Source organism: Colossoma macropomum, unplaced genomic scaffold (genome assembly GCF_904425465.1).
Source record: "Colossoma macropomum unplaced genomic scaffold, Colossoma_macropomum, whole genome shotgun sequence".
NCBI lineage: Eukaryota > Metazoa > Chordata > Actinopteri > Characiformes > Serrasalmidae > Colossoma > Colossoma macropomum.
In genome coordinates, this window is record NW_023494792.1 from 30,978,657 (window position 1) to 31,002,159 (window position 23,503).

At 38.3% G+C, this 23,503-nt stretch overlaps 1 protein-coding gene across 1 annotated transcript in view; it reads right to left on the reverse strand.

Moving 5' to 3' along the window:
- LOC118812122 (venom phosphodiesterase 1) overlaps positions 1-23,503 on the reverse strand; it is a 60,416-nt gene that overhangs the window by 30,603 nt on the left and 6,310 nt on the right. Inside the window, exons 3-13 of the mRNA XM_036576863.1 lie at positions 18,210-18,338; positions 17,973-18,098; positions 17,131-17,191; positions 16,436-16,533; positions 16,245-16,324; positions 11,449-11,568; positions 11,029-11,138; positions 7,660-7,725; positions 7,192-7,264; positions 3,885-3,993; positions 2,754-2,876 (exon numbers count right to left, since the gene is read on the reverse strand). Coding sequence (XP_036432756.1) covers positions 2,754-2,876; positions 3,885-3,993; positions 7,192-7,264; positions 7,660-7,725; positions 11,029-11,138; positions 11,449-11,568; positions 16,245-16,324; positions 16,436-16,533; positions 17,131-17,191; positions 17,973-18,098; positions 18,210-18,338 — 1,095 coding nt within the window. The remainder of the gene's footprint in view (positions 1-2,753; positions 2,877-3,884; positions 3,994-7,191; positions 7,265-7,659; positions 7,726-11,028; positions 11,139-11,448; positions 11,569-16,244; positions 16,325-16,435; positions 16,534-17,130; positions 17,192-17,972; positions 18,099-18,209; positions 18,339-23,503) is intronic.

A 23,503-nucleotide genomic window follows, 5' to 3' on the forward strand; every position in this document is an offset into this window, starting at 1 on the left:
TCTTCTGAAACCATGTGGAAAGTAAACACATAACATGGTGAGCTTAACCCTGCGTTCACTGGAAGACAGCAGTTGGCCTTCAGACTGGGGTGTGTTGTCTTTAACTTTGACTCCTTGCCCTTCTGCATGCCAGAGGGAGTTTCTGAAAGGCAAAACTTCAGAGTGCTTCCCCGAACTCATTATTCAGCACTAATGTTCTTCAAGAGTGGTCTTCCAGTTTAACAGTGAAAATCTGAACTCCAGCACATCATTCATAACAACACTGTGTGGAAGATCACATACAGTGTGTGTTTGGGCAACGGAGACACTTACAGATGAACTCCAGTGTCAAATTTCATCTAATAGGTGTGATGACATTCTTTTAGATGAGGCACTGATTTTATACATAAACTTCTTACGAGTGTTTATACCAACATTCATGCAGTTATTAGTACGTTTGATGCTGTAAAGCTTTTTGTCTGAGCTTGATTTGTGCGGTTCACTGAGCCCTTTTTGTTCTGCCTAGAGTTTAATGGATGCCATCCAAAATGTCCCTGCAGCACTTCCACATCGCTTCACAGCACGAAAGGCCTGTTATTGCTGGACGCTTTGTCTATGAAAAGTGACCAAACGAAGAACTGCGAGATGAACATCACTGGTTGAAGTTGTAGGCTCTTTTTATCCGGTTCACACTTTATATTCTCCATAACTGAACCTATGTTTTGCCCATGTTAGATGAGGTCAGCTGGCAGCTAAGAGGCTAACAGGCTTATTCAATAATACTGAAAGGCTTCAAATTCAGATTTTCCATAAAAGTCACAGTAAAACTAGAAACTTGCATTTCCTGAAGAAAATGCAGAATTATGTGGAGTGATTGCAACCTGGTGTTGCTATGTTGTTGTTGGTGGTTGCTATGGTGCTCCAGGTTGTTGCTATGGTTTGCCATGTGGCTAATAACGTGTTGTCAGGTGGTGGCTGTGATATTTCCGATGGTTGCTAGGGTGTTACTAGGTGGTTGGTATGCTATCCCAGATGGTTGCTTGGATGTTGCTAACCAGTTGATATATTATATCTGGAGGTTGCTAGGGTGTTGCTAGGTGGTTGCTTTGGTGCTGTATACAAGCTCACCATTATCAGTCAAACGATAATGATGAATGATGAAGATGTCTTGAAATCTTAAGGGTGAATTAGTGTATTTATTTATTTATTTATTTATTTATTTTTAATTTACCACTATGATAATTATTACTTTTTAGCATTTGTTATGCTTTACTATTTAACTTCTCAATCCCTGACCTCTGTATTGGCTCGGCTACACTGTAAATGAGGGTCTCCTTCAATGTACTCTGAGTTTAAATAAAGGCTCATTGATTGATTGATTGATTGATTGATTGATTATCTAAACCACAGATCCTCCTGGGATCACATACAGTGTGTGTTTGGGCAACGGAGACACTTACAGATGAACTCCAGTGTCAAATTTCATCTAATAGGTGTGATGACATTCTTTTAGATGAGGCACTGATTTTAAACATAAACTTCTTAAGAGTGTTTATACCAACATTCATGCAGTTATTAGTACGTTTGATGCTGTAAAGCTTTTTGTCTGAGCTTGATTTGTGCGGTTCACTGAGCCCTTTTTGTTCTGCCTAGAGTTTAATGGGTGCCATCCAAAATGTCCCTGCAGCACTTCCACATCGCTTCACAGCACGAAAGGCCTGTTATTGTTGGACGCTTTGTCACTGGTTGAAGTTGTAGGCTCTTTTTATCCGGTTCACACTTTATATTCTCCATAACTGAACCTATGTTTTGCCCATGTTAGATGAGGTCAGCTGGCAGCTAAGAGGCTAACAGGCTTATTCAATAATACTGAAAGGCTTCAAATTCAGATTTTCCATAAAAGTCACAGTAAAACTAGAAACTTGCATTTCCTGAAGAAAATGCAGAATTATGTGGAGTGATTGCAACCTGGTGTTGCTATGTTGTTGTTTGGTGGTTGCTATGGTGCTCCAGGTTGTTGCTATGGTTTGCCATGTGGCTAATAAGGTGTTGTCAGGTGGTGGCTGTGATATTGCTGGTGGTTGCTAGGGTGTTACTAGGTGGTTGCTTTGGTGCTGTATACAAGCTCACCATTATCAGTCAAACGATAATGATGAATGATGAAGATGTCTTGAAATCTCCAGGGTGAATTAGTGTATTTATTTCTTTATTTATTTTTAATTTACCACTATGATAATTATTACTTTTTAGCATTTGTTATGCTTTACTATTTAACTTCTCAATCCCTGACCTCTGTATTGGCTCGGCTACACTGTAAATGAGGGTCTCCTTCAACGTACTCTGAGTTTAAATAAAGGCTCATTGATTGATTGATTGATTGATTGATTGATTATCTAAACCATATATCCTCCTGGCTCATGGGAGGTCCTGGAATACCTGGTACAGCAAAAATAAAACTAAGGAGCTCTTGAAATGACTGGAATATCCCACTCCTTGTTTTTTTCATATGTAACTGTCTTTATCTCTACATGTGGTGGCCATTTCTTCAGGTTTTAGTACAACGGCCACTTCACATTTTACGAATATTGAATATTATTTGTCATGTCCTGCTGCGCTGTACATAAGCCGCACTCCACATCCATTGAAAATTCGAGGTATTTGCCACTGGAGTACATCTTTAAAACTGCTTTGTTTTGGGTATAAGGTAATTTCCAGTGATGTTTTGGATATATGTGTGCTTTTGTGTGTGCATGTCTTTGTTAGATTTTACTCACAGGTCATTGTTTTGTCCCTCGCTCTGATTCGCCCGAATGGTCCATCATACACATACAAGTGCGATATGTCACCCACCATATCCTGCAGAACTTCCTTTCTGTCACAGCTGATTTCAACCATACCTACACACCACACAAACAATAAAAATAAGAAATGGAAAGTGGCTTTGCTATTACATTTTTATTTTTCATCCTTTTCATCTTTCCAGACAAGATGATGTCATTTTTTTCATGTAACTTTCAATATTCAACACTATCACAATTAGATCATGTTGTCCACTGGCAATTTTAATTCAGTACGACTGAACAAGACATCATGCTTCTCAGCTTATTAAAAGAAATACATCTACAATTTCAAAAAAAAATAAATACAATTAGCCAACAGATATAATTTTAGTCAACCACGATCAGGTAACTGGGTTTAGTCCATCTCTTCTTTTCATTTTTAGGCTCTGAATGACACAAGACACTGATTCCCCCTGGTGGCTCTTATGGTTTTATAAACATCATTTACTCAAACAGTGCCTTTCCAAAGGTACCCTGCACTGAATAAACAGAAAGTTGGATGGAAAGTTTGTAAAATCATGTTCTGTAGAAAACAGCAATGCACTGCGTAGTCACTGACCAGTTTGGGAGGCAAGAGAATGTTTTTTCACAAACCACACTTTAGTGGTGTGCTGTTCTATTCTCTTGGCCTGATAAAACAAACTGTGTTTGACTGGAGCTTTGAGTGCATCTTTGTTATGTCTGTTAGGAGCAATCTTTGAAATTTGATGGCAAACACATTCATTTTAAATGTAAAGCACTAACAGGAGCAACAATGAAAAAAAAACAGCAAATCTCTTGTTACTCATGTTCAACAATGTAGAGAGATGCTTTTATCCAGCCCATTGTTTGTGTATTAAGCATTTGCTGTTTACAGCCGGTGGTCTCTAAAAATGAAGCAGCAGACAGAATTAGCATGACAGGAAAAATATTTTGTCTGGAAAAGTGGCCCAAGACATAATTCAAGGATTTGGAATGTCAGCCTATGGATCTCACATCAGGGATGTGATCAGGGATGTGAGTCTATGCCACAGAGCTGAATGTGATGGTATGTAATGTAGTTGCGAAATAAAAAAACTAACCCACCGTGATCAGCTACGACAATGATGTTGACACACTCATGAAGGTTGAGCTGTTTCAAGCCATTCATCAGTTGCCCAATCACCATGTCCACTCCTTGTAATGCACTGATGACCTGAATCAAAGCAGATCAAAGACAGAGCACACCAACACCAGACTTCAGAGACTGTATTATTATTTATGAAATTAACCCCTTAACATCCCAGGCTTATTATTCAGTTACTACAGGGACTTCGGTGCAAACTGGCTGAGCTATTCTCAGGTAAAAAATTGTGTAATAACACTTTGGGCCTGCAAATGCAAGCTAATGCTGCTGCACATCAACTTCATGTCACTAAGCAACGTGAAAGTAAGGCAGGCTATGGCCAAAGAGTTTATAAGTTCTTTTCTATGCATAATATAGATCACTCTGTACATAAAACCTCTAAGTAGGATATTTTAATAGCCTAAATCTCCTCAAATTCTACCAGTGCTAAAGCTACAAGGCTGGAGTTAGTTTCTTATTCACTAGCTTCTTCCCCAGATTTTCCCACTCCACCCTAAATGGTGCAGCAGATGTGATTAACTGCCACAAACATTAGCAAACAGGACAAAACAATACTGGTTCTGTGGAACAGCAAAAATAAGTTAATGTTAATGTAGTGTTACTCAGCTGTCAAGCAGAAATAGAGAAACCTGCTCATATCATACCTTATAACTCTCTGTGAAGCTGAAGTCAGCTTCTTTTTCACCAGCTGCTTGTTTGAATTTTCCTGTACCACCTTAAATGGCACAGCAGTTCAGAATGTAACTGCTGCACCATTTAAGGTAGAATGGGAAAATTCAAACAAGTAGCTGGCAAATGTCCTCATCAGACAATGTTACCAGCATTAAAATAATAATTAGGATATTCTGATGGTGCAGGTAAGTTTGCAGAGTTTTTCAAAGCGAGCTATGAAGACATAGGAAAGATCTGTCGTGATTCAGACTGCAAACCCTATCTGGATTAAGCGGTTAATGATGATGAATAAATGAATGTCGTGTTTCAGGGAGTATCAGATGAAGAACAGCATCATAACCTACATTACGCAACAGGGAAATCTGCTCCTTTTATTCTGACCTCAGTCTGTACACAGAGATACACTGCCACACTGTCAAAGTGTGCTGGTTTGCATAATTTTGGAGGAGGCTGCCAGTCTAATGATGTCAATTCAGTGAGCAGTAACATTAGCTCACATGTAGCAATGTTCACATTTTGACTCTTTATGGATCTCGTAATTCACAATCCAGCGATATTCGAGAGAAGAATGTTTGTAGGACAAAATGGATCAGCTTTGAAACATTTTTGATGCGACAGAGGTGACTTTTGAAACTCCACTAATTCTTCACAGAGAGAAATACGGGTGTAGGAGCATGGCACCCACTACAAAATGACGACACAACTTCAGTGGTCTGTATCTTCATCAGTATTATGTTGATTTTGCATTTGATACCTAAACATTGAGCTGGATCTTCTTTTTGAGCCTGTGCATGTCGTTAATACGTGAAGATGTATGACATGGTCCCAAAAAACCTCCAACACCTCTGACTTTTAACATATTTCAGGCTTTATAGGTTGACTTGCAGAAGTGCACGCATGCCATAATTTAGCCTTTTTTCTCTTGAATCTTACATAGTGCAGCTTTTAAATAGCAACAGCTTATTTCAGTAAGGAGCAAATAATGTTACTTATATTTTGAATGGCTAATAGAAAGTACTAGAAATGTGCTAGTGTGTTTTAGGAGTTCATTTATCTCACACAGTGTGAGCTGCGGGCTAAAAGAAAAATAAAACGCTACTAAAATTGACAAATTTGGCAAAAAACAAATTTGTATTAATTAGACATCAAATATATATATATATATATATATATATATATATATATATATATATATATATATATATATATATATATATATATATAGTGTTATATGAAGTTCTATTTTTCTGGGCAACAGTAATTTGAAAGAGCAGTGGTGTGGGACAGTGCCAGAGCTTACAGTTCAGAAGAAATGAAATTACAAACCTTAAAGCATTTCCTGAGGAACTGCAGAATATTATGCAAACAAATATCTCTGATATCGAAACAGTGACTTCAGCCAAGTTTTTTGTAATCATAAAAGACAATGTTGCCATGTGGAACAAAGCATTAACTTATTTTAAGCATATCAGACTGGATTGACCCCAGCTGCTGTTGTTTAGAAAAACAGCAGCTGGATGGACCCCAGACCACCGCAATGTCCTTACACTCTACTAAGAAACCATGAAGCATGAATACCTCAAGTATTAGTAACAACATCTCCTGGCCTTTCATTAATTTCAGGATTCAGGAGGTAAATTCCTGTTGACCTGACTCACTAAAATATGGCAGTCAAAAATCTCTTTGTGGCCGCAAATCATTGATTTATTCCTGATTTTGTGTTTTTGTTTTGGGTTGGCAAATTAAACCCAGCAGATCTGAGATTTAGTCCAGATTCATAAAATACACTGCTAGATTGAATGTAACGTTAAGAGCAAACATCATCTCACCTACATTTTTTCTCATTCATAAACAAGGTTAACTGGCCTGTTTTACCATTTTGCGAAAATATAGTATTTTTTACACATTTGTACATTTTGATCTGTTTAACTTGAGAGTATCATGGCAAACATTGCAACTGTAGTTGTGGGAGTAATATGACCTGCTTAAGGTTTTAGATTACCATGGACTTTAGCTGTAAGAAATGCAAACATGGGAGCACAATATTACAGCAATAAAGCCATATGAGACAGTGTATTTCAATGATTATATCATAGTTTATTATACTTTTAATAACCGCATAAAATGTTTTACAGCAGCGTCGAATGTGTCTCAGCCAACTGATAACTGCAGAAAATCAGATTATGTCAGTAATCTGTACATATGTGCAGTACATATGCACTGAGAAACCTAATTACTCAGCTAAAAGCCAGACACAACCAGTTTTTGTCAAGCACCGGGACACCCTATGAAATCTGGATGCCTTTGCTTTCATTTCTTTTTTCTTTTTTGGCAGCGGATAGAAGCTCTAATGTGTGTGTGACTGTATGTGTCTGTTTGTCTGCCCTGTGATGGACTGGCAACCTGTCCAATGTGTTTCCTGCCTTCCACCCAGTGAGGTCTGGGATAGGCTCCAGCACCCCCTGCGACCCAGAATAAGCAGCTTAGATAATGTAGGGGTGTGTGTGTGTGTGTGTGTGTGTGTGTGTGTGTGTGTATGTGTGTGTGTGTGTGTGTGTGTGTGCATGTGCGTGTGTGTGTGAAAGAAGCTCTCACCCCCCCACTGACAGGTCCATAGCTGTGCCCAGAGGAATCCGGTTCTTCCAGATATAAAGTAAAAAAATCTGGTCTGCAGTGAAAACATATATTCAGAATTAAAACAAATTACTAAAGCAAACATTAAAAATGACCTTTATTAACAGTAGCTTGAAAACATTATATTTAGGAAAACCCAGTGTGACTGAATGGCTTTATGCACAGTGGAAGAAAATCATCAACATCATAATTATCATCATCATTATCATCATCATCATCATAATTATCATCATTGACTTTTAAGCCTTAATCATATACCAGTGCACTTGGCCTTGGTCATGTTTATGGCTTTATCTTGTTGTCAGTCTAAGGGCAGAGTCTGTCGTTCTGTAACAGTGGATCGGTTTAAAATGGATATAACAGTCTGATAAGCTGTGTGACAGAGCAGTAAACATGTAAGGTGTGGCAGTAACAATGACTTAGACTTACCGCTGATCATCAGGCAGCTGTAACCACTTAAGTATAGTGAAAACTCTCAGCTCATATGGAACCGTTCTGTAACACACACCAACCCAAACACACAAATCCATCAACTATAATAGTAATAATAACAAATACATCAAATATAATACTGCTCCTGCTATTACTACCACACTGTAAAAACAAACTTGAGAGACCTCAAAATATGATAATATTAATAAGATTTTTGAGGTTTCTCACCAGATGCTTTTGTAGTCGTCCTTACTAGGATTCATTTGTTAAACCAGTTTTTTTAAAGGGGAAACTTAGCCTATGTTTACGGCATACGCTCTTATCCAGAATGGTTTACCATCTAATCATGTTAGCTAATGCAGTTTTCGCTGCGTTCACACTAGGAGTCGTGTCTTGATGCTGGTCACTAAACACCTGTAGGCATTTCTAAACTGGAGCTAACCGCTAGTTGCCATAGTTTTAGTAACACCAAGCACAAATCAGGTGAGTTCGTGCTAAAAATAAAAAAATCCTTGTCTATAAATTCACTCCCAGTACAGCGCATCACTGTCTGTGTGGTCAGTATGTGAAAAAATACAGTGTTTGGTCTTTGCTATTGCTGCTCTCTACTTGCAGCAAAGGCCACCATTCCTCCATCTGTAGCAGGAACATATGTCTAGGAACCAAAAAAAAGAGAAAGTATACAGAGGAGAATTGCCACACAGTAATGTCTTCTGAGGGTGTCTTGGACAAATGGTCAGAAACTATTTCAACATTTCATTTTTAGTCATTTAGCTCTATTCAGCCCCATTCATTTAGCATTCACTCGCAGATGCCCTCTGGCGTTGTGCATTCATGTATTTGATATAACAGGAGAAATAGGAAGCAGCCTAAAGTTCTGTTAATAGGCCCTTTTCACAAGAAATGGTAGTATGTAAAACAAATTTCGCTATTGCCATACAGACGATTATTAACCTCAGAAATCCTGGCATTCATGTTACTTCAGCTCACTATAGAAAGATGTGTCACTTCATCTTTGTCATAGAATGTGTCCGGAATGGCTGAACACCAAACACACAACAATGTGGGAGTCCAAACTGAGTATATAAATAGTATATAAATTCGACGTGAAAGAATTCCTTCACAGCTATCAGAGTAGAATAACATCGGTTGACATCTACTTAAGCAATAGTACGGAGCCCTGATGATGACATCCTGTATAAATAAAAATAATGTGTGGCCATGCCTTATTAACACGTGGGAACAAGATCCTAACGGGTAGCCACGACTTAGTAAGGCGTGGAAATGAGATGATTAAGTCGTGGCCATGACTTAGTAAAGTGTGGGAACGAGATCACGGCTTACTAAGTCGTGGCCACGCATTAGGATCTCATTCCCACGCTTTACTAAGTCGTGGCCACGACTTAATCATCTCATTCCCACGCCTTACTAAGTCGTGGCCACACATTATTTTTATTTATACAGGTTGTCGCCAGCGGGGCTCCGTACAATAGAACACAAGAGGGAGTGTGTTATCGTGAAATAACATTACGGCTGTGATTTGGTCGCAGGCACGAACTGAAGGCGAGTGCCATAGATCATCACAGCCGCAATGTTATGCGCGATATCACACTATCTCGAGTGTTCTATTGCTTTTATACAACAGTTAAATAAATAAAGTAAGAAATTAATAAATTGGGCCGTGAACGTGTCATTTAATGTGTTTTAATGTTAGTAGTTCCTTCCGCCAAATTATAGTTCCTTAACAAGCAGCTCGTTGCTACATCAGAGTAATGAGCTCCGCCCACTCGCTGCACAGCCTGCAGTTAATTCCCCAGCTCCTTACACTAAATTCCGAAACTGTCATCAACACTGAGCAGCTTTTTTGTTTTTAATTGCGGAGGTTTTATGGCTCAGTCCGATTTGGTCAGACTCTGAAGATGAGACTACATGTTTGGCGAATGGTATTGGGTTCATTTCTACCTAATTCCAGGTTGTACAGCTGTCATACAGCTGTCAAAGTCATTGCTTAGCAACAGCATCTCAGCGGAGTGATAGTGTTTGTGGAAATCCCGTGATGTTATGGCGAAATAACAGCACGGTTAGAACGCTTCTCAACCAATCAGCTTGCGTGGCCGGAACTAACTCTTGTATAAGAGTGATAAATTGATGGATAGGTGACAATAACTACAACCATTAAGCGAAATTAGCCAAGTTAGCTGAAGATGTTGAAACAGCTTGCTAACAATAGCCTAGCTAGAAAAGCTAAGGGCCGCTGTAGACGTTTTCCACAAACAAGTGGCTCCAGCGGCAGGACATCTACTCCCTGCTGAGCACTTGCTCTCTCAGATGCCGATGTTTTTGATAAGGAAAATGAAAACTGTTCCACTGACTGCAGCCAGAACGGCACCAGCTTTAAAGCATAAACTTCAGTGTAATGTTAGTTGGTAGCAGTGAAATGCTCACACAAAAGTACTTCCCCTCTGTATGACAAAGTTTACTGCTTCAAGCCCATTCGTACCTCTGCTCATCATCAGCTGAGTAGCCATCACCTCTGCCTCCTCCAGCTGCCTGGGGTTTGATTCCCAGGCAAGAGAAGACTTGAGTCACTCTGGATAGGAGTGATTAGACTTGAAGTCATTCTGGATAAGCTGCTCCAAGGCCAACTTGGAGATATAATCCCTATAGCGGGTCCTAGGGATCTCGTCCCAGTCATCCCCACCAGAAGGCGTCCAGGGGCCATCCTAATCAGATGCCTGAATCACCTCAATTGGCTCCTCTCAGTGTGTAGCGGTTCTACTCTGCTCCTCCCAGATCACTGAGCTCACTCTGTCAAGTAGAGTGTAGCCCACCACCTTGTGAAGAAAGCTAATTTCTGACGCTTGTATCTGCAAACTCCTTCTTTCACCCACAGCTCATAACCTTAGATGAGGGTCGGGATGTTGACTGACTGGTAAACAGAGAGCTATATTATATATAGATGATGTATGTATTATTTATATATTATATATATATATATATATATTATATATATATTATATATATCATACATCATCTATATATAATATATATCTAAATATACAACTATATATATTATTGGCAGTTTAATGGTAGTTGAACAAATAAACTATTATTATTTGGTTAAACAAATGAACCTTAGTAAGGAGCATAAACAAAAGAAGACAAAAGCAGCTGTTGATATTCTAGTGCTATTATTATTATTATTATTTTTTTTATTATGCAAGGCCTGTAAACTATGAAACACAAAACTTTTCATTAACAAATTTAGAAAATCTAAAGTAAAGTATATTATTATTATTTTTCTTTACATTACATAGTGAGTATGTCTTATTGAACTCAAGGAGAGTCTGATAATGTGCACCGTACCCATCATAATCCTCGTAAATATTTGGGAAGGATCCATTTATGTCTACGTCTGATCCTGGCCAGAAGAATGTTCCTGCTCGCAGACCTTGATACATTGCTGTGTGCCAGATCTGAGAGAGAGAAAGAGGGAGAAAGAAAGAGATGTGCAGACTTCATCATGTGAAGTGATCTAAAATATAGAGATAGAAATATTGTTATTGCTGTTCATTCTGTATTTACAAAGAAAAAACGCACAAAAGGTTAGCAGCATAAAGATAGTAGAGAATTTGACCTTGAAAGTAAAAACATTTTAATTTTTTTCTATAAATCTGCTCGTTTTTCAAGCTCTAAACTCGAAATGGGAGCTTCCTGAAACTCAGCTGTAACACTAATAATTTAAGCATGTGTGTGTGTGTGTGTGTGTGTGTGTGTAATGCTTACTGGTTGTCCCAGGTACCATCTGGGTTTGGACTTCTCTTCATTGGACAGACTGAATGAAGCATCAAATACAGGGTCATACATGTTGTTATCCACCAAACCATGCGACTCAGCGTAAAGACCCTAGTAAAAGAAAGAAGGTTTCCAGCTTATACTGCTCTATACCATCTTATTACTGATAGAAGACTTTGAATAAATACACCGTTAATCAATAAGTAAATAGATAGACATGTAATCAGTAATCAAATAATAAAATAATAAAATAGTTAAGCATTGGCTAAAAGGGAATATTAATGTCTCACTTAGAGGTAATACAGGACGGATTAGGCCACAGTTCCTCGCTCAGGGGCTTTACAAAAGCAGATGAACTTAGATGACCTTACTTGCAGGTCCACTTTCAGTGAACTCATGTAAGTCCGTATGATAAATGGTCCAGTAGGGCCTTGTAGGATCAGATAAACTGGAATGAACTGGCTGAAAGCAGCTTTTTAAGAGAAGTATGCAGTCGGTCTCCTGAGACCTGCATACCATATGGAATACAGAAAAAGCCTTTTTCTCTTTCCACAAACTGACCTTTTTAGACCCACAGCGCACGCATTTTGAGGTAAGCAAAAATTTAACAGTAGTTATTTATAAGAACTGTAACTTTGTGGCTGTGACTTATAGTAATAACAGAAGGAAAGCTTCAGGCTGAGGAAGGGGGGAGAAGGTTAAATAAGACAAAAAAGGAGGAAAACTGAAAAATATAAAAAGAATAAAATTAGAAAATAAATAAAAAGGATAAAACGTAAAAGCCTGTAATATAAAAAGGATAAAAGTACAAAATTTGAAGAAAAAAAAAAAGAAAAAAAGACGTAAAAACATTGAAGAGAGAAGAAAAAAAAATGCCAGAAAAATAAAGAGAGAAATAAAGAGATGAAGTAGGAATAAAGACATAGAGAAAAAAAGAAATAAAGAGATAAAGAGAGAGAGAGAAAAGAGAAAAGCGCTAAGAGATAAATGTCAAATGTTTGTCTGTGTGTTTTGTCTCGCAGTGTGGCCACACGAAAAAAAAAGCTGTAAAAAGAGAAAAGTAGAAAACTTTCTGAAGATATGACTGCAGCAGTACGCAAAAACTAGGAGACAGTGTAGATTTAAGTGTAGATGTGTGTATTACAACACTGAGAAATTTTGAGCAAGTTGTAATTAGGATCACAACAGTAATAATACAACAGATCACAGCAGTAATGATAAGAAATAAGAAATGATAAGAAACTCGAGCAGTGCAGGAAGCTCAAAGTGTTTTTTACTATCGAAAAAAGAGAGGTCCTGTGGGAGAGAAGACCTGGAACAGCAGTATTAGTGGATGGAATTAATGTGTTTGGGTTTATCAGAAGTTAGCTATAAGAAGAGCTGCCACAGCGGGAAAGATAATGGGTGCAGTGAGCAAGAATGAAACCACCTGGTACCTACTATTCTCAATTAGCAGAGTAATTTAGGAGAGAGAGCAGCTGCTATAGGATGGAACACTCCTCTACGCTGGATTAAATTATGAGAAACTGACCATTGTATGAAATTTTATGGCCAAATCCAAATTTGGAAGCGGTTATAATACATACTACCAGTTCGGAGATTAGCCAAAGTAGTTCTCTTGTTTGGGTGCAGCATGTGTGCAGAAATTCACAGAATGAGCTGGTTTGAGGAGATTACTTTAAAGATGTCCCTTCGAAGTAAAAAGATTGATGTGTGTGAAGCATGGTTGGTGAAGAATTCGGCTTTAAAATAGTGATCGACATGTAAAAGTAAAGGAAAACCAATGAAAAAGGAGGGGGGTTTTGGGAAATAAGGAAAATGATCAATGCATGAGTATTAAACTCTTGTCTTGGCAGGAAAATGTTGCAGAGGTGTGAGAGAGAGAAGTGAGAAGGGTGGGCTTCTAGCAGCGGACCACAAGATTACTCACACACGAGCTCTCCAAGGACAGCTATTAATCAAGTACAGTCCACACACAGTTAACCACACACATACACAGAGAGCTCCCAGTCTGCACGGAAAGGCTACAACACAGATTATGTTTTAATTAAAGGGAAGTAGGTATATGATGCGAAACACACTAACCAGGTTAGAACAAGAGGAAGAAGTAACACCTTTCAGTTTGATGTCAGGTATTGGAAATATGTATTATAATAACTCGTTTTGAAGATACAATGAATTTGTGATTTTGCTTTAAAAACAGCCCCATTAAGAAGGTTGATATGAAGTGCGGGTCAGAAACATTAAAAGGAAGGTTAGAATGGGATGATGAGGCAGAACAAGCTTTTGAAAATACCAGAGTAGACATATGTACAGCTCCAGCTGTCCAGATTATTCTAAACCTTTTCAGCTTTCTGTAGTTGCCAAACATGGGTGTGCTAATGCTGTATTTACAAAAGAGAATGATGGTCAAAACCAACCAGTTGCTTACTTTAGTACTTGACTTGATAAACAACAAATGCCACCATGCTATTAAGGCTTAGCAGCGGCAGCATTCGCATATGAAAAAGCAACACCCATATCAATGGGATGTGAGGTTGAGTTGTTTACGAATCACACTTTACTCACGTTATTAACATGTAACTCTTTTGTGTTGACAAATGCTAGACGAACAGGATATGACATCATTCTTTCAGCCCTGAAATGACAATATGGAGATCCAGCAGAGAGGTTAGCTACGCCTGAAAAAGGTACACCACATGATTTGTTGTTAACTTATTAGTTCTATAATAAGTTATTATAGAACTATGACAATGGCTAACACTTTGTTAACCCTTAGGACCCTAAACAGTAGGTCACTTCTAGCCTTCAGTACTTCAGAACGGTTTAAGATACAAACATGATCCACATATCAGGATGTTCAGCAGACCCGCCTCTAACTAGCAAGCACATCATCAAGCCAACAGTGAGTAATTTGGCTCACCTGATATTATTGTTCTGCTGTTTGGCCATCATATTCCAACAAAGGGTTAGAACAGCAACGTGATTCACACATTAGATCACTTAGCAGACTCTGCCCTCACTATCCAGAGTGATTTCATCCACCTGTGACCATCCATCAGCCAGCAATCCATATTACATGTCTGCTTTTAGCCTTCATATTATAAACAAAGGGCTTTCAGTTTACACTGATTTTGTATTAAAATATCTGATATTAAATATGCAGCTCAATTTATAATTAAAAATAAAGCTTGTTTTGCTGTGAATCAGAGTTTTAGTACTGAGCATGAATCCAAGAGGACAGAAAATCAATAAACAAACGTCTGCCTTACGCTAATTGTTTAATTTTACTCATAATGACCAATAGAATGAATCACCATCAAAATTATTGCACTTTCAGCTCACAGACACTCCAGACTAACAATTTCTGAAAAGATAACTATTACTGCACTTGTTTTCAAGATCTCTATAATTTTAAAAAATACAAATTTTTGTAGACGTAAAAAGAAAAAACAAAGAAGAGAAATTGCCCCAAAACTACTTAAAAGCCCACGAGATACAACCCTCCACACTATTTGGAAAATGACACGTGCACACAATCAGATCCAGACTCTCACGGGCAGATGAAAGGAGCGGAACTGGAATACTCTCTTGTGTGCCAAACCTGGAATTTGACTAATGGCGTGCACTGTGAACAGTACTGTCCAATTATCAGCCAAAAAGTTTGCCAAGGATTGCGTCAGACACCAAATGAATTCAAGGTTTTGCATGAATGGACAGTAACAAAAGGGACACGCAAATTCAATCAATCTCACTATTGTCAATGGTATCCAGGCATTTCCAATTGTACACAAGAGCCCAATTGTGTTGCTGCACTCTGTTAATACTGTAATCTGTGATCAGTCACTCATTACAGAACTAACGCTGTGTGTCTTCCTTTTTTTGCCGAGTTGAACAGCTGCCCATTCTGTGCGTCTGATGCTGTTGCCCCTACCTATTATCCCATTGTACAAGGCTTAGCTTTGGGCTCAGGTTATCTGGCTTTTTGAGAAATCCTTTGTAAAACAACATAGCCAAATGGGAACGCATAATGCTCTAGATTAGGAGTCGGGAACCCAAATGTTAAAAAAAGCCATTTTGTCCTTTCAACGAAAAAATCAAACCACCTGGGAATCCACATTTTATATCCATTTTACCATCTTGGCTGTAAATATGTCTAAGTATGTGCTAATGTACTAGTATAGACTAAAAAGTATACAAAAACACAGACTTACTTTGCTCTACTATAAGCTTTAGCTCAGCTTTAACCACTTTTCTCACATCTCCAGCAGGAAACAAAGGTTTAGTATAGAACTAGTTTATTGTAAAATGTCTCTCAATGAGGCTGAAGTCAGCTTCGCATTCGCCAGCTTCTTTTTCGAATATTCCTGTTCTACCTTAAATGGCATCTGAAACTGTGTTAGAACAACCGGCAAAGCATTATTTTACTGCTAAGGAGGATTATTTTATTTTTACCTAAAAATCTAATTCTGCTGTGAAGCCGCAACAGGGCATTAAAAGAGCCAGAGACATGTTGCTGACCCCTGCTCTAGATGAAAACAGCATAGGCTGTTCTGGGCTACTTAGGCAGATACATAGGCAGATATTGGTAAATAAGGCCCAAGCTTTATTGCACTGGGAAAGTATTTATTATTTATTAGTTGCAGTTTGTGAGTTTTACCAGATGAACATACGCATGTAGCTGTCTCACCGCACCAGGGAAGCAGCTGTTGAGGGTATATTTTATTAGCCAACAGCGTCAACAAGTTTTACTGAGACACACACACTCTTACTCATAGACAACTTACTGTAACAATGGAGTAGTGGTTAGGAAAGGTTTTACTGGGGAACACAGGCTGCATGAAGCTGGTAGACGTCCCACACTTTCCTAACAAAAACAAACACCACACGTATAATTTAGCTCTTGAAGGGCCTGTGAATGTTCAAAGGTATGTGTTGTGGATGTGAGTGTATGGGTGTGGTGTATATATGCGCTCACTTAGCTTGTCCAGCACTGGTATGAGAGAGTGCCATGTCTGCTGATACTCTGCTCTTAATCCATCCAGAGAAATCAACAGCAAAGGCTGCCTCTTAAAACTGAGAGTAGAATACAACACAATAGTATAAAACAGAACAAAATAGAATTAGAATAGAGCACACTAGAATAGAATTGAATAGAATAGAGCACAACAGAATAGAATAGAATAGACCACACTAGAATAGAATAGATTAGAATAGAGCACACTAGAATAGAATAGAATAGAGCACACTAGAATAGAATCGAATAGAATAGAGCACATGAGAATAGAGTAGAGCACATTAGAATAGAATAGAATAGAGCAGAATAGAATAGAATAGAGCACGTGAGAAGAGTAGAGCACATTAGAATAGAATAGAATAAAGCACACTAGAATAGAATAGAGCACAATAGAATAGAATAGAGCTAGAGCACACTAGAATAGAATAGAGCACAATAGAATAGAATAGACCACACTAGAACAGAATGGATTAGAATAGAGCACACTAGAATATAATATAATAGAATAGAATAGAGCACATTAGAATAGAATAGAATAGAGCACATGAGAATAGAGTAGAGCACATTAGAATAGAATAGAATAGAATAGAATAGAATAGAGCACACTAGAATAGAACAGAATAGACTGGAATGTATGAAGCAGTGGACATTATTACTTGGCTGGACATTTTGGTGTGGTCATATTCACACATTCATCCTCCACCCATGACTTCACTCCTAGGAAGGAAACAGCACAGATCATGGTGAAAAGCGTGTGTGCGTATGTGAGGCTGTGTGGTGGGTGTTGATATCTATCCCCGTGTGGGTTGTGTAGTATATGAGTGTCCATGCCGTAATGTCTTATTACATATGTTTATGCAAGTGACTATATGAGTGTATTATGAAAAACTGAGCTCTTGTAACCACTGTCACTCCTCTGCTATGTTCTATTCATTAGCGTCCTGTAGCTGCCTGCATTAGATTTAAAACCTTCGCCAACAAACCCACCCTCTACTTAATGCTAATGGTCAGTGGGCACAATTGGGGTGCAATGGCACTTACTATGCTCAAAAGAGGCCTTTAAACTTAAAGTTTGAGAACTACTCGTTCAGGCCAGTGGCCTTATGGCCACCAGTTCAGCATCATATGCTGAAACCAGTCCTCAGGGCTACTAAATGGTCCATATTTTATAAATTAACTCACAATACAGCGGGATAAAGCAAAATGTGGACCATCTGGGGGCCCTGAAGACTGGTTTCAGCATACAATGCTAAACTGGTGCTTATAAGCTTCCATTACTTGTTAGATATGTTAGCCTTGTAGCTTCAGTGCAAAGCTGCAAAACTTTGCACTGGTAGTTCCTGTTTGCTGAAACTGCTTGGCGGGAGTGTTGCTGTTTTCTACTCTCTGGTCTTGGTAGTCTTAGTGTGTGTGTGTGTGTGTGTGTGTGTGTGTGTGTGTGCTTTGTGCAGTATCTAACTAGATTTTGTGCAGCACTTAAATTCCACCACTGACTCACCATTGCAGATCACGTTGTAGTTAGTGCAACAGTCTCCGGCACTCAGACAGTCAGTTGAGCAGTGGCATTTACTGCCAGAGATACGCTTTTCTCCACAGCGTAGTGCAGTGCACTCCCAGCTCTCAGCTACAAGGAGAAAGTAGTGACGAATACACATGTATCTCAATCTTACATTAACATTAGACAGGTCATCCATCTTATTAACAGCACATGTAAACCAGTGATCCCAGAACTTACTTGGTAGAAGACAGATATCCTGGAAGTCATAGCAGCAGTTGTTATTGGCAACGCACTGTGCATCACAGCGGCAGCCTGGAGATTCGTCATCGTACGGCTCATAGCACCGGTTCCGACAAGACACTGGTGCTAAAGGACAGAGAACAGCGATGAATTAACTGAAAACTTGAGCTAATTTTCTAATCCTCTGTTCCATTTCTAAAAAAAAAATGTGAAACTGGAAAATGTACTGGAAGAAAGTTACCAGTAACAACGTTCTACATATGGTCAATAGACAATTCCTTTATGCATTTAATGAAAAATGTACATATTCTTTTTAAATGGAGAACAATTTCTTTGTCTATACGTCGTTTTTTTCCCATAATTTTAGTGTTATCTGCAAAAAATCATACATAGGTTTTAAAGTTTCTTTATGATGAAATTACACTTACAACATACAACCATTTTATATATTAGGGGTTGGAATCTCTAGGCACCTCACAATTCGATTCGATTACGATTCAGAGGGCTGAGATGCGATTATAAAACGATTGTCGATGCATCTCGCATCTTTTTTTTTCTATACAGCATTTCTATTTTCTCACAGTGAGCTCAAGTTTCCAGTTCAAGTTTCAAGATTATTTGTCATTTGCACAACATGTCAGGACATTTATGCATTGAAATGCTTGTGGTGAGGCTCAGCTAATCACTCTACAGAAGGTAATGAAGTAAAAATAAAAATACAAGAAAAACCAACTGAAATATGTTAAATATACACAAAATATACACAGAATATAGAGACAACATACATTTTAAAGTGACTAAGTGACTCTGTGTTATTGTTATTTAAAGTGACTTGGTACTTTTAAAGCATTTAAAGTATTTTTAAAGTACTTTTAAAGTATGTGTAATGATTTATAATGAATTTACTTCCAATATCTTTTTTAATAAAACAAATGGAAGTGATGTGGCAAGTGAACTAGAAGGCTCTCATTCACTGCTCTTGTTTGGAGCACGAGAAGCTGCCACTCATCTGCGATAAAATGCGCAGTTACGGTGAAATAAGATCCAGTGTCAGTGGATGGGGGCGGGGGGTCGCTGTGTCAGTAGACGGGGCATGTGCAACATAGTGCAAAGGCCTTGTTTCGCAACGACTGAGAATTGCCGTGCAGACTGCAGGTCACATAGCAGCGCAGTTGGTTTCCTGGTACGTTAAATCTGCAACGAGAGACCGTCGCACACTAAACAGTTACGAAGCTGAAGTCGCTTCTCTTTCGAATTCTCCCGTTCCACCTTAAATGGTGCCGCATTTACATTCTGGCGCCTCAGTTAGAATTTAAGGTGGAACGGGAAGCTGGAGAATAAGAAGCGACTTCAGCCTCGTAAAACAGTCGAACGTTGAGAGACATTTTACAAGAAACTGATCTACTTCTGAGGAAATGTTTTCTGGCGGAGGTGGGAGGTAAGTGGCTATAGCTAAAGCTTAAAGCAGAGCAGTTAGTCTGCGTTTTCGTTTATGCTGTTTAGCCTATACTAGGACATTAACACACACTGAGACATACTGGGCATTAAATGTTGTGGCTCCCAAGGTGGTTTGATTTATGTTAAAGGACAGAATGGTTCTTCTTATCATTTGGGTTGTGACTCCTGACCTAACCTAGCTTTTAATGCAGAGGCTGCCGGTCGGATTTCTCACTCATCCATGTGTGTTTTTGTTATGTGCCGCCACAGACTGTCCGGGCGCTGCACTTCCGCACTTCCAAGTTCCGCCTTTAGCGTTTCGTCAACATTACGTTATAAATTAAATATTTAGAAAAACGATTTTTGACATTTGTGAATCGATTCAGAATCGTTCAAGTCTGCATCGCGATGCATCTAAGAATTGATTTTTTCACACCCATATACATTATATATATTATATATATATATATATATATATATATAAATATATGTCGTGTTACAGCATAATTAGTCTGTACAGTTTGAACAGCACTGAAGCTAATTCAGTAAAATTTCCAAGCACGTAGTTTTAACCATTAATTGTTGTCGGGGCTGTTCAGATATAACAGCTTGCTGCTGCTGTTGGCTTATGCTGATACAGTACAGAAACACATTTTTCTTAACTAATTTGTTATTTCCTTCATTGTGCTCTCTCCTTTCTTGGCTGTTGATGTGGATGATTCAGATTGAGTCATTGACAAGTTTACACTAGAATATATATATATATATATATATGTATATATATGTATGTATGATGTATGTCTGAGGTGTGAGCATTGTAACACTGAAGCTAATTCAGTTTTCCACAGAACTTTTCTCAAATTTCCAAGCACGTAGTTTTAACCATTAATTGGCTGTTCAGATATTTTGGGGTTGACTCTGATTCTGATTCCAATTGCCAGGAATCTATGGAGTCATTTCCAAAAATCGATTCCACTCAATAATCTCAATTTTAACTAGAAAGGGAAAGTTCGTGAACGAACTTTAAGTTGGCTTGAAAAAGCCAGTTAATTACGTTAAAACGTTAAAATTGTTGAAGATTGTTGCCAAAATTTTATTAATCAGAAGGTGCAGTATCTTTCTTGTATGGTAATTTGTTGCTAGGTGCTACCGTGAATGAAGTTTCACCTTAAAGTCTGTGCCACGTTAAATTTAGTGCTATGTTATTTGAAGTTCCACCTTAAATTCTGTGCCACCTTTATTTTAGTTCTCCATTAAAGAGAGTTCCACCTCAAAATCTGTGCCACCTTAAATTTATTGCTATTTAAATTGCAGTGCCACCTTGACTGACGTTCCACCTTAAATTCTGTGCCTCCTTAAATTTAGTGCTATGTTAATTGAAGTTCCACCTTAAATTCTGTGCCATGTTAATTTTAGTGCTACCTTAAAGAGAGTTCCACTTTAAATTCTGTGCCTACTTCAAGTTAGTGCTATGTTAATAGCAGTTCCACCTTAAATTTAATGCTATGTTAATTCAAATTCCACTCTTAAGTTCTATGCCACCTTAATTACAGTACAAGGTTAATTAAAGTTCCACCTTAAATTTAATGCTATGTTAATTGACATTTCACCTTAAATTCTGTGCCATCTTAAATTTAGTGCTATGTTAATAGCGGTTCCACCTTAAATTTAATGCTATGTTAATTGAAATTCCACCTTATATGCTGTGCCATCTTAAATTTAGTGCTATGTTAATTGAAGTTCCACCTTAAATTTAATGCTGTGTTAATTGAAGTTCTACATTAAATTCTGTGCCATCTTAAATTTAGTGCTATGTTAATTGAAGTTCCACCTTAAATTTAATGCTGTGTTAATTGAAGTTCCACCTTAAATTCTGTGCCATGTTAATTTTAGTGCTACCTTAAAGAGAGTTCCACCTTAAATTCTGTGCCATGCTAATTTTAGTGCTACCTTAAAGAGAGTTCCACCTTAAATTCTGTGCCATCTTAAATTTAGTGCTATGTTAATAGTGGTTCCACCTTAAATTTAATGCTATATTAATTGAAGTTCCACCTTAAATTTTGTTCCACGTTGAATTTTGTGTTATGTTAGTAGCGGTTCCTCCTTAAATTTAATGCTATGTTAATTGCTGTGGCACCTTAATTTTATTGCAATGTTAATTGAAGTTCCACCTTAACTACTGTGCCACCTTAATTTTAATGCTACCTTAAAGAGAGTTCCACCTTAAATTCTGTGCCACCTTAAATTTAGTGCTATGTTAATTGAAGTTCCATCTTAAATTCTGTGCCATCTTAAATTTAGTGCTATGTTAACTGAAGTTCCACCTTAAATTTAAGGCTATGTAATGATAATTCCACCTTAAATTCTGTTCCACCTTAAATTTAGTGATTGTTAATAGCAGTTCCACCGTAATATCAGTGTCAGTGTAAACTCAGTGCTACCTTAAAACAAGTTCCACCTTAAACTTCATTGCTACCTTAGTGCAATTCCACCTTAAAAAACTCATTATGTGTGCTGATACTGCTGAGCATTAGGCTGCATTAGGAGCATGTGAGACTAAGCGCTCCGTGCGTCAGTTTGGATGGGTGTGTGAGTTAATGGGCCATTGTGACATCATGTGTGGCATGCTGCCAACATTCCGCCCATTCATTCCCTATGGGAAAAAATATCGACTTTGAACGTTAATTTTGGGAAAACCGTACATCGGATCACTTAGAAAAGCACAAGCACACTCCGCGGGTATGGGTCCTACGATCCTGCCAAGTTTCGTGGCTCTAGCTCGAAGACTGTAGGAGGAGTAGCATTTAGTTTTTTGAGTATAGAATAATAATAATAATAAGAAGAAGATTACGAAGAACAGTAAGTTGGCTTTTTCAAGCCAACTTAATAAAACAAGACATCGAGAAGGACATCTGCTGGAAATGTGTACAGAAGACATAAATAGCAGAATATCTCTGACTCTGATCGACTTTCAGCCTTAACGCGGTCTTAACGGTCGCCCCAGCAGAGTTCACCGTCCAAGCTAGAAGAGTTTAGTCTCTGTTTGAGAGGGTACTTTTCAGCTACTGTTCCACCTCTGTGCTTAATTCAGATATGTTGTTAATAATAAGTACGTATACATAAATAATACATAAGTTAGCAGAATGGATAAACGGCTACAGTTAGCATTATTCAACTAGCAGTTAAAATAGCTAACAAAACTAGCATTATAAAGCTACAAACCTCAGACTTCTCATTAGGCCAACTCTGGAAATTCCCCATCATAAAGCCCTTCACATCAGCTAGGCAGTAAGGTGCAATGTGGGAACTGCCTCTCTGAGAGTTCAGAGTAGAACAGTGGAACTCCAAGGCATGTTGTTTGATATCACTATTATTGTTAATAAACACTGTCAAGTTAGCTTCTGAGCAGACATGGCTTACATGGACTACACCACAGTTTTTTTTTCCGAGAACTTGCAGGAAAACACACAATCTCTTAATACTGTGGCAGCAGAACAAACATAGAGATGTAACAGCTCGCTGCTGCTGTTGGCTTGTGCTAAAACAGCACAGATACAACAGCTGAAACACATTTGGGTGGGTTTGTAGCTGCGAGGCACTTATTTCTTAACTAATTTCTTATTTCCTTTTTTGCGCTCTCTTGGTGGGTCGTTGATTCAGATTGACAGGTTTACACTAGAATATATAAAGAGTCTGATTGAAAAAGTCTGGATGAATAAGATGGTCCTCATTTTCCCCCCATCACTCAGTGTGATGGCAGCCAATGCAGCCATCTGTTAGCTGGCATAACAGAATTGTCAGCTAGAGGTTTCCTCCAAGTGCATTGAGCCGTCCAATTACATTATTTCAGCAGC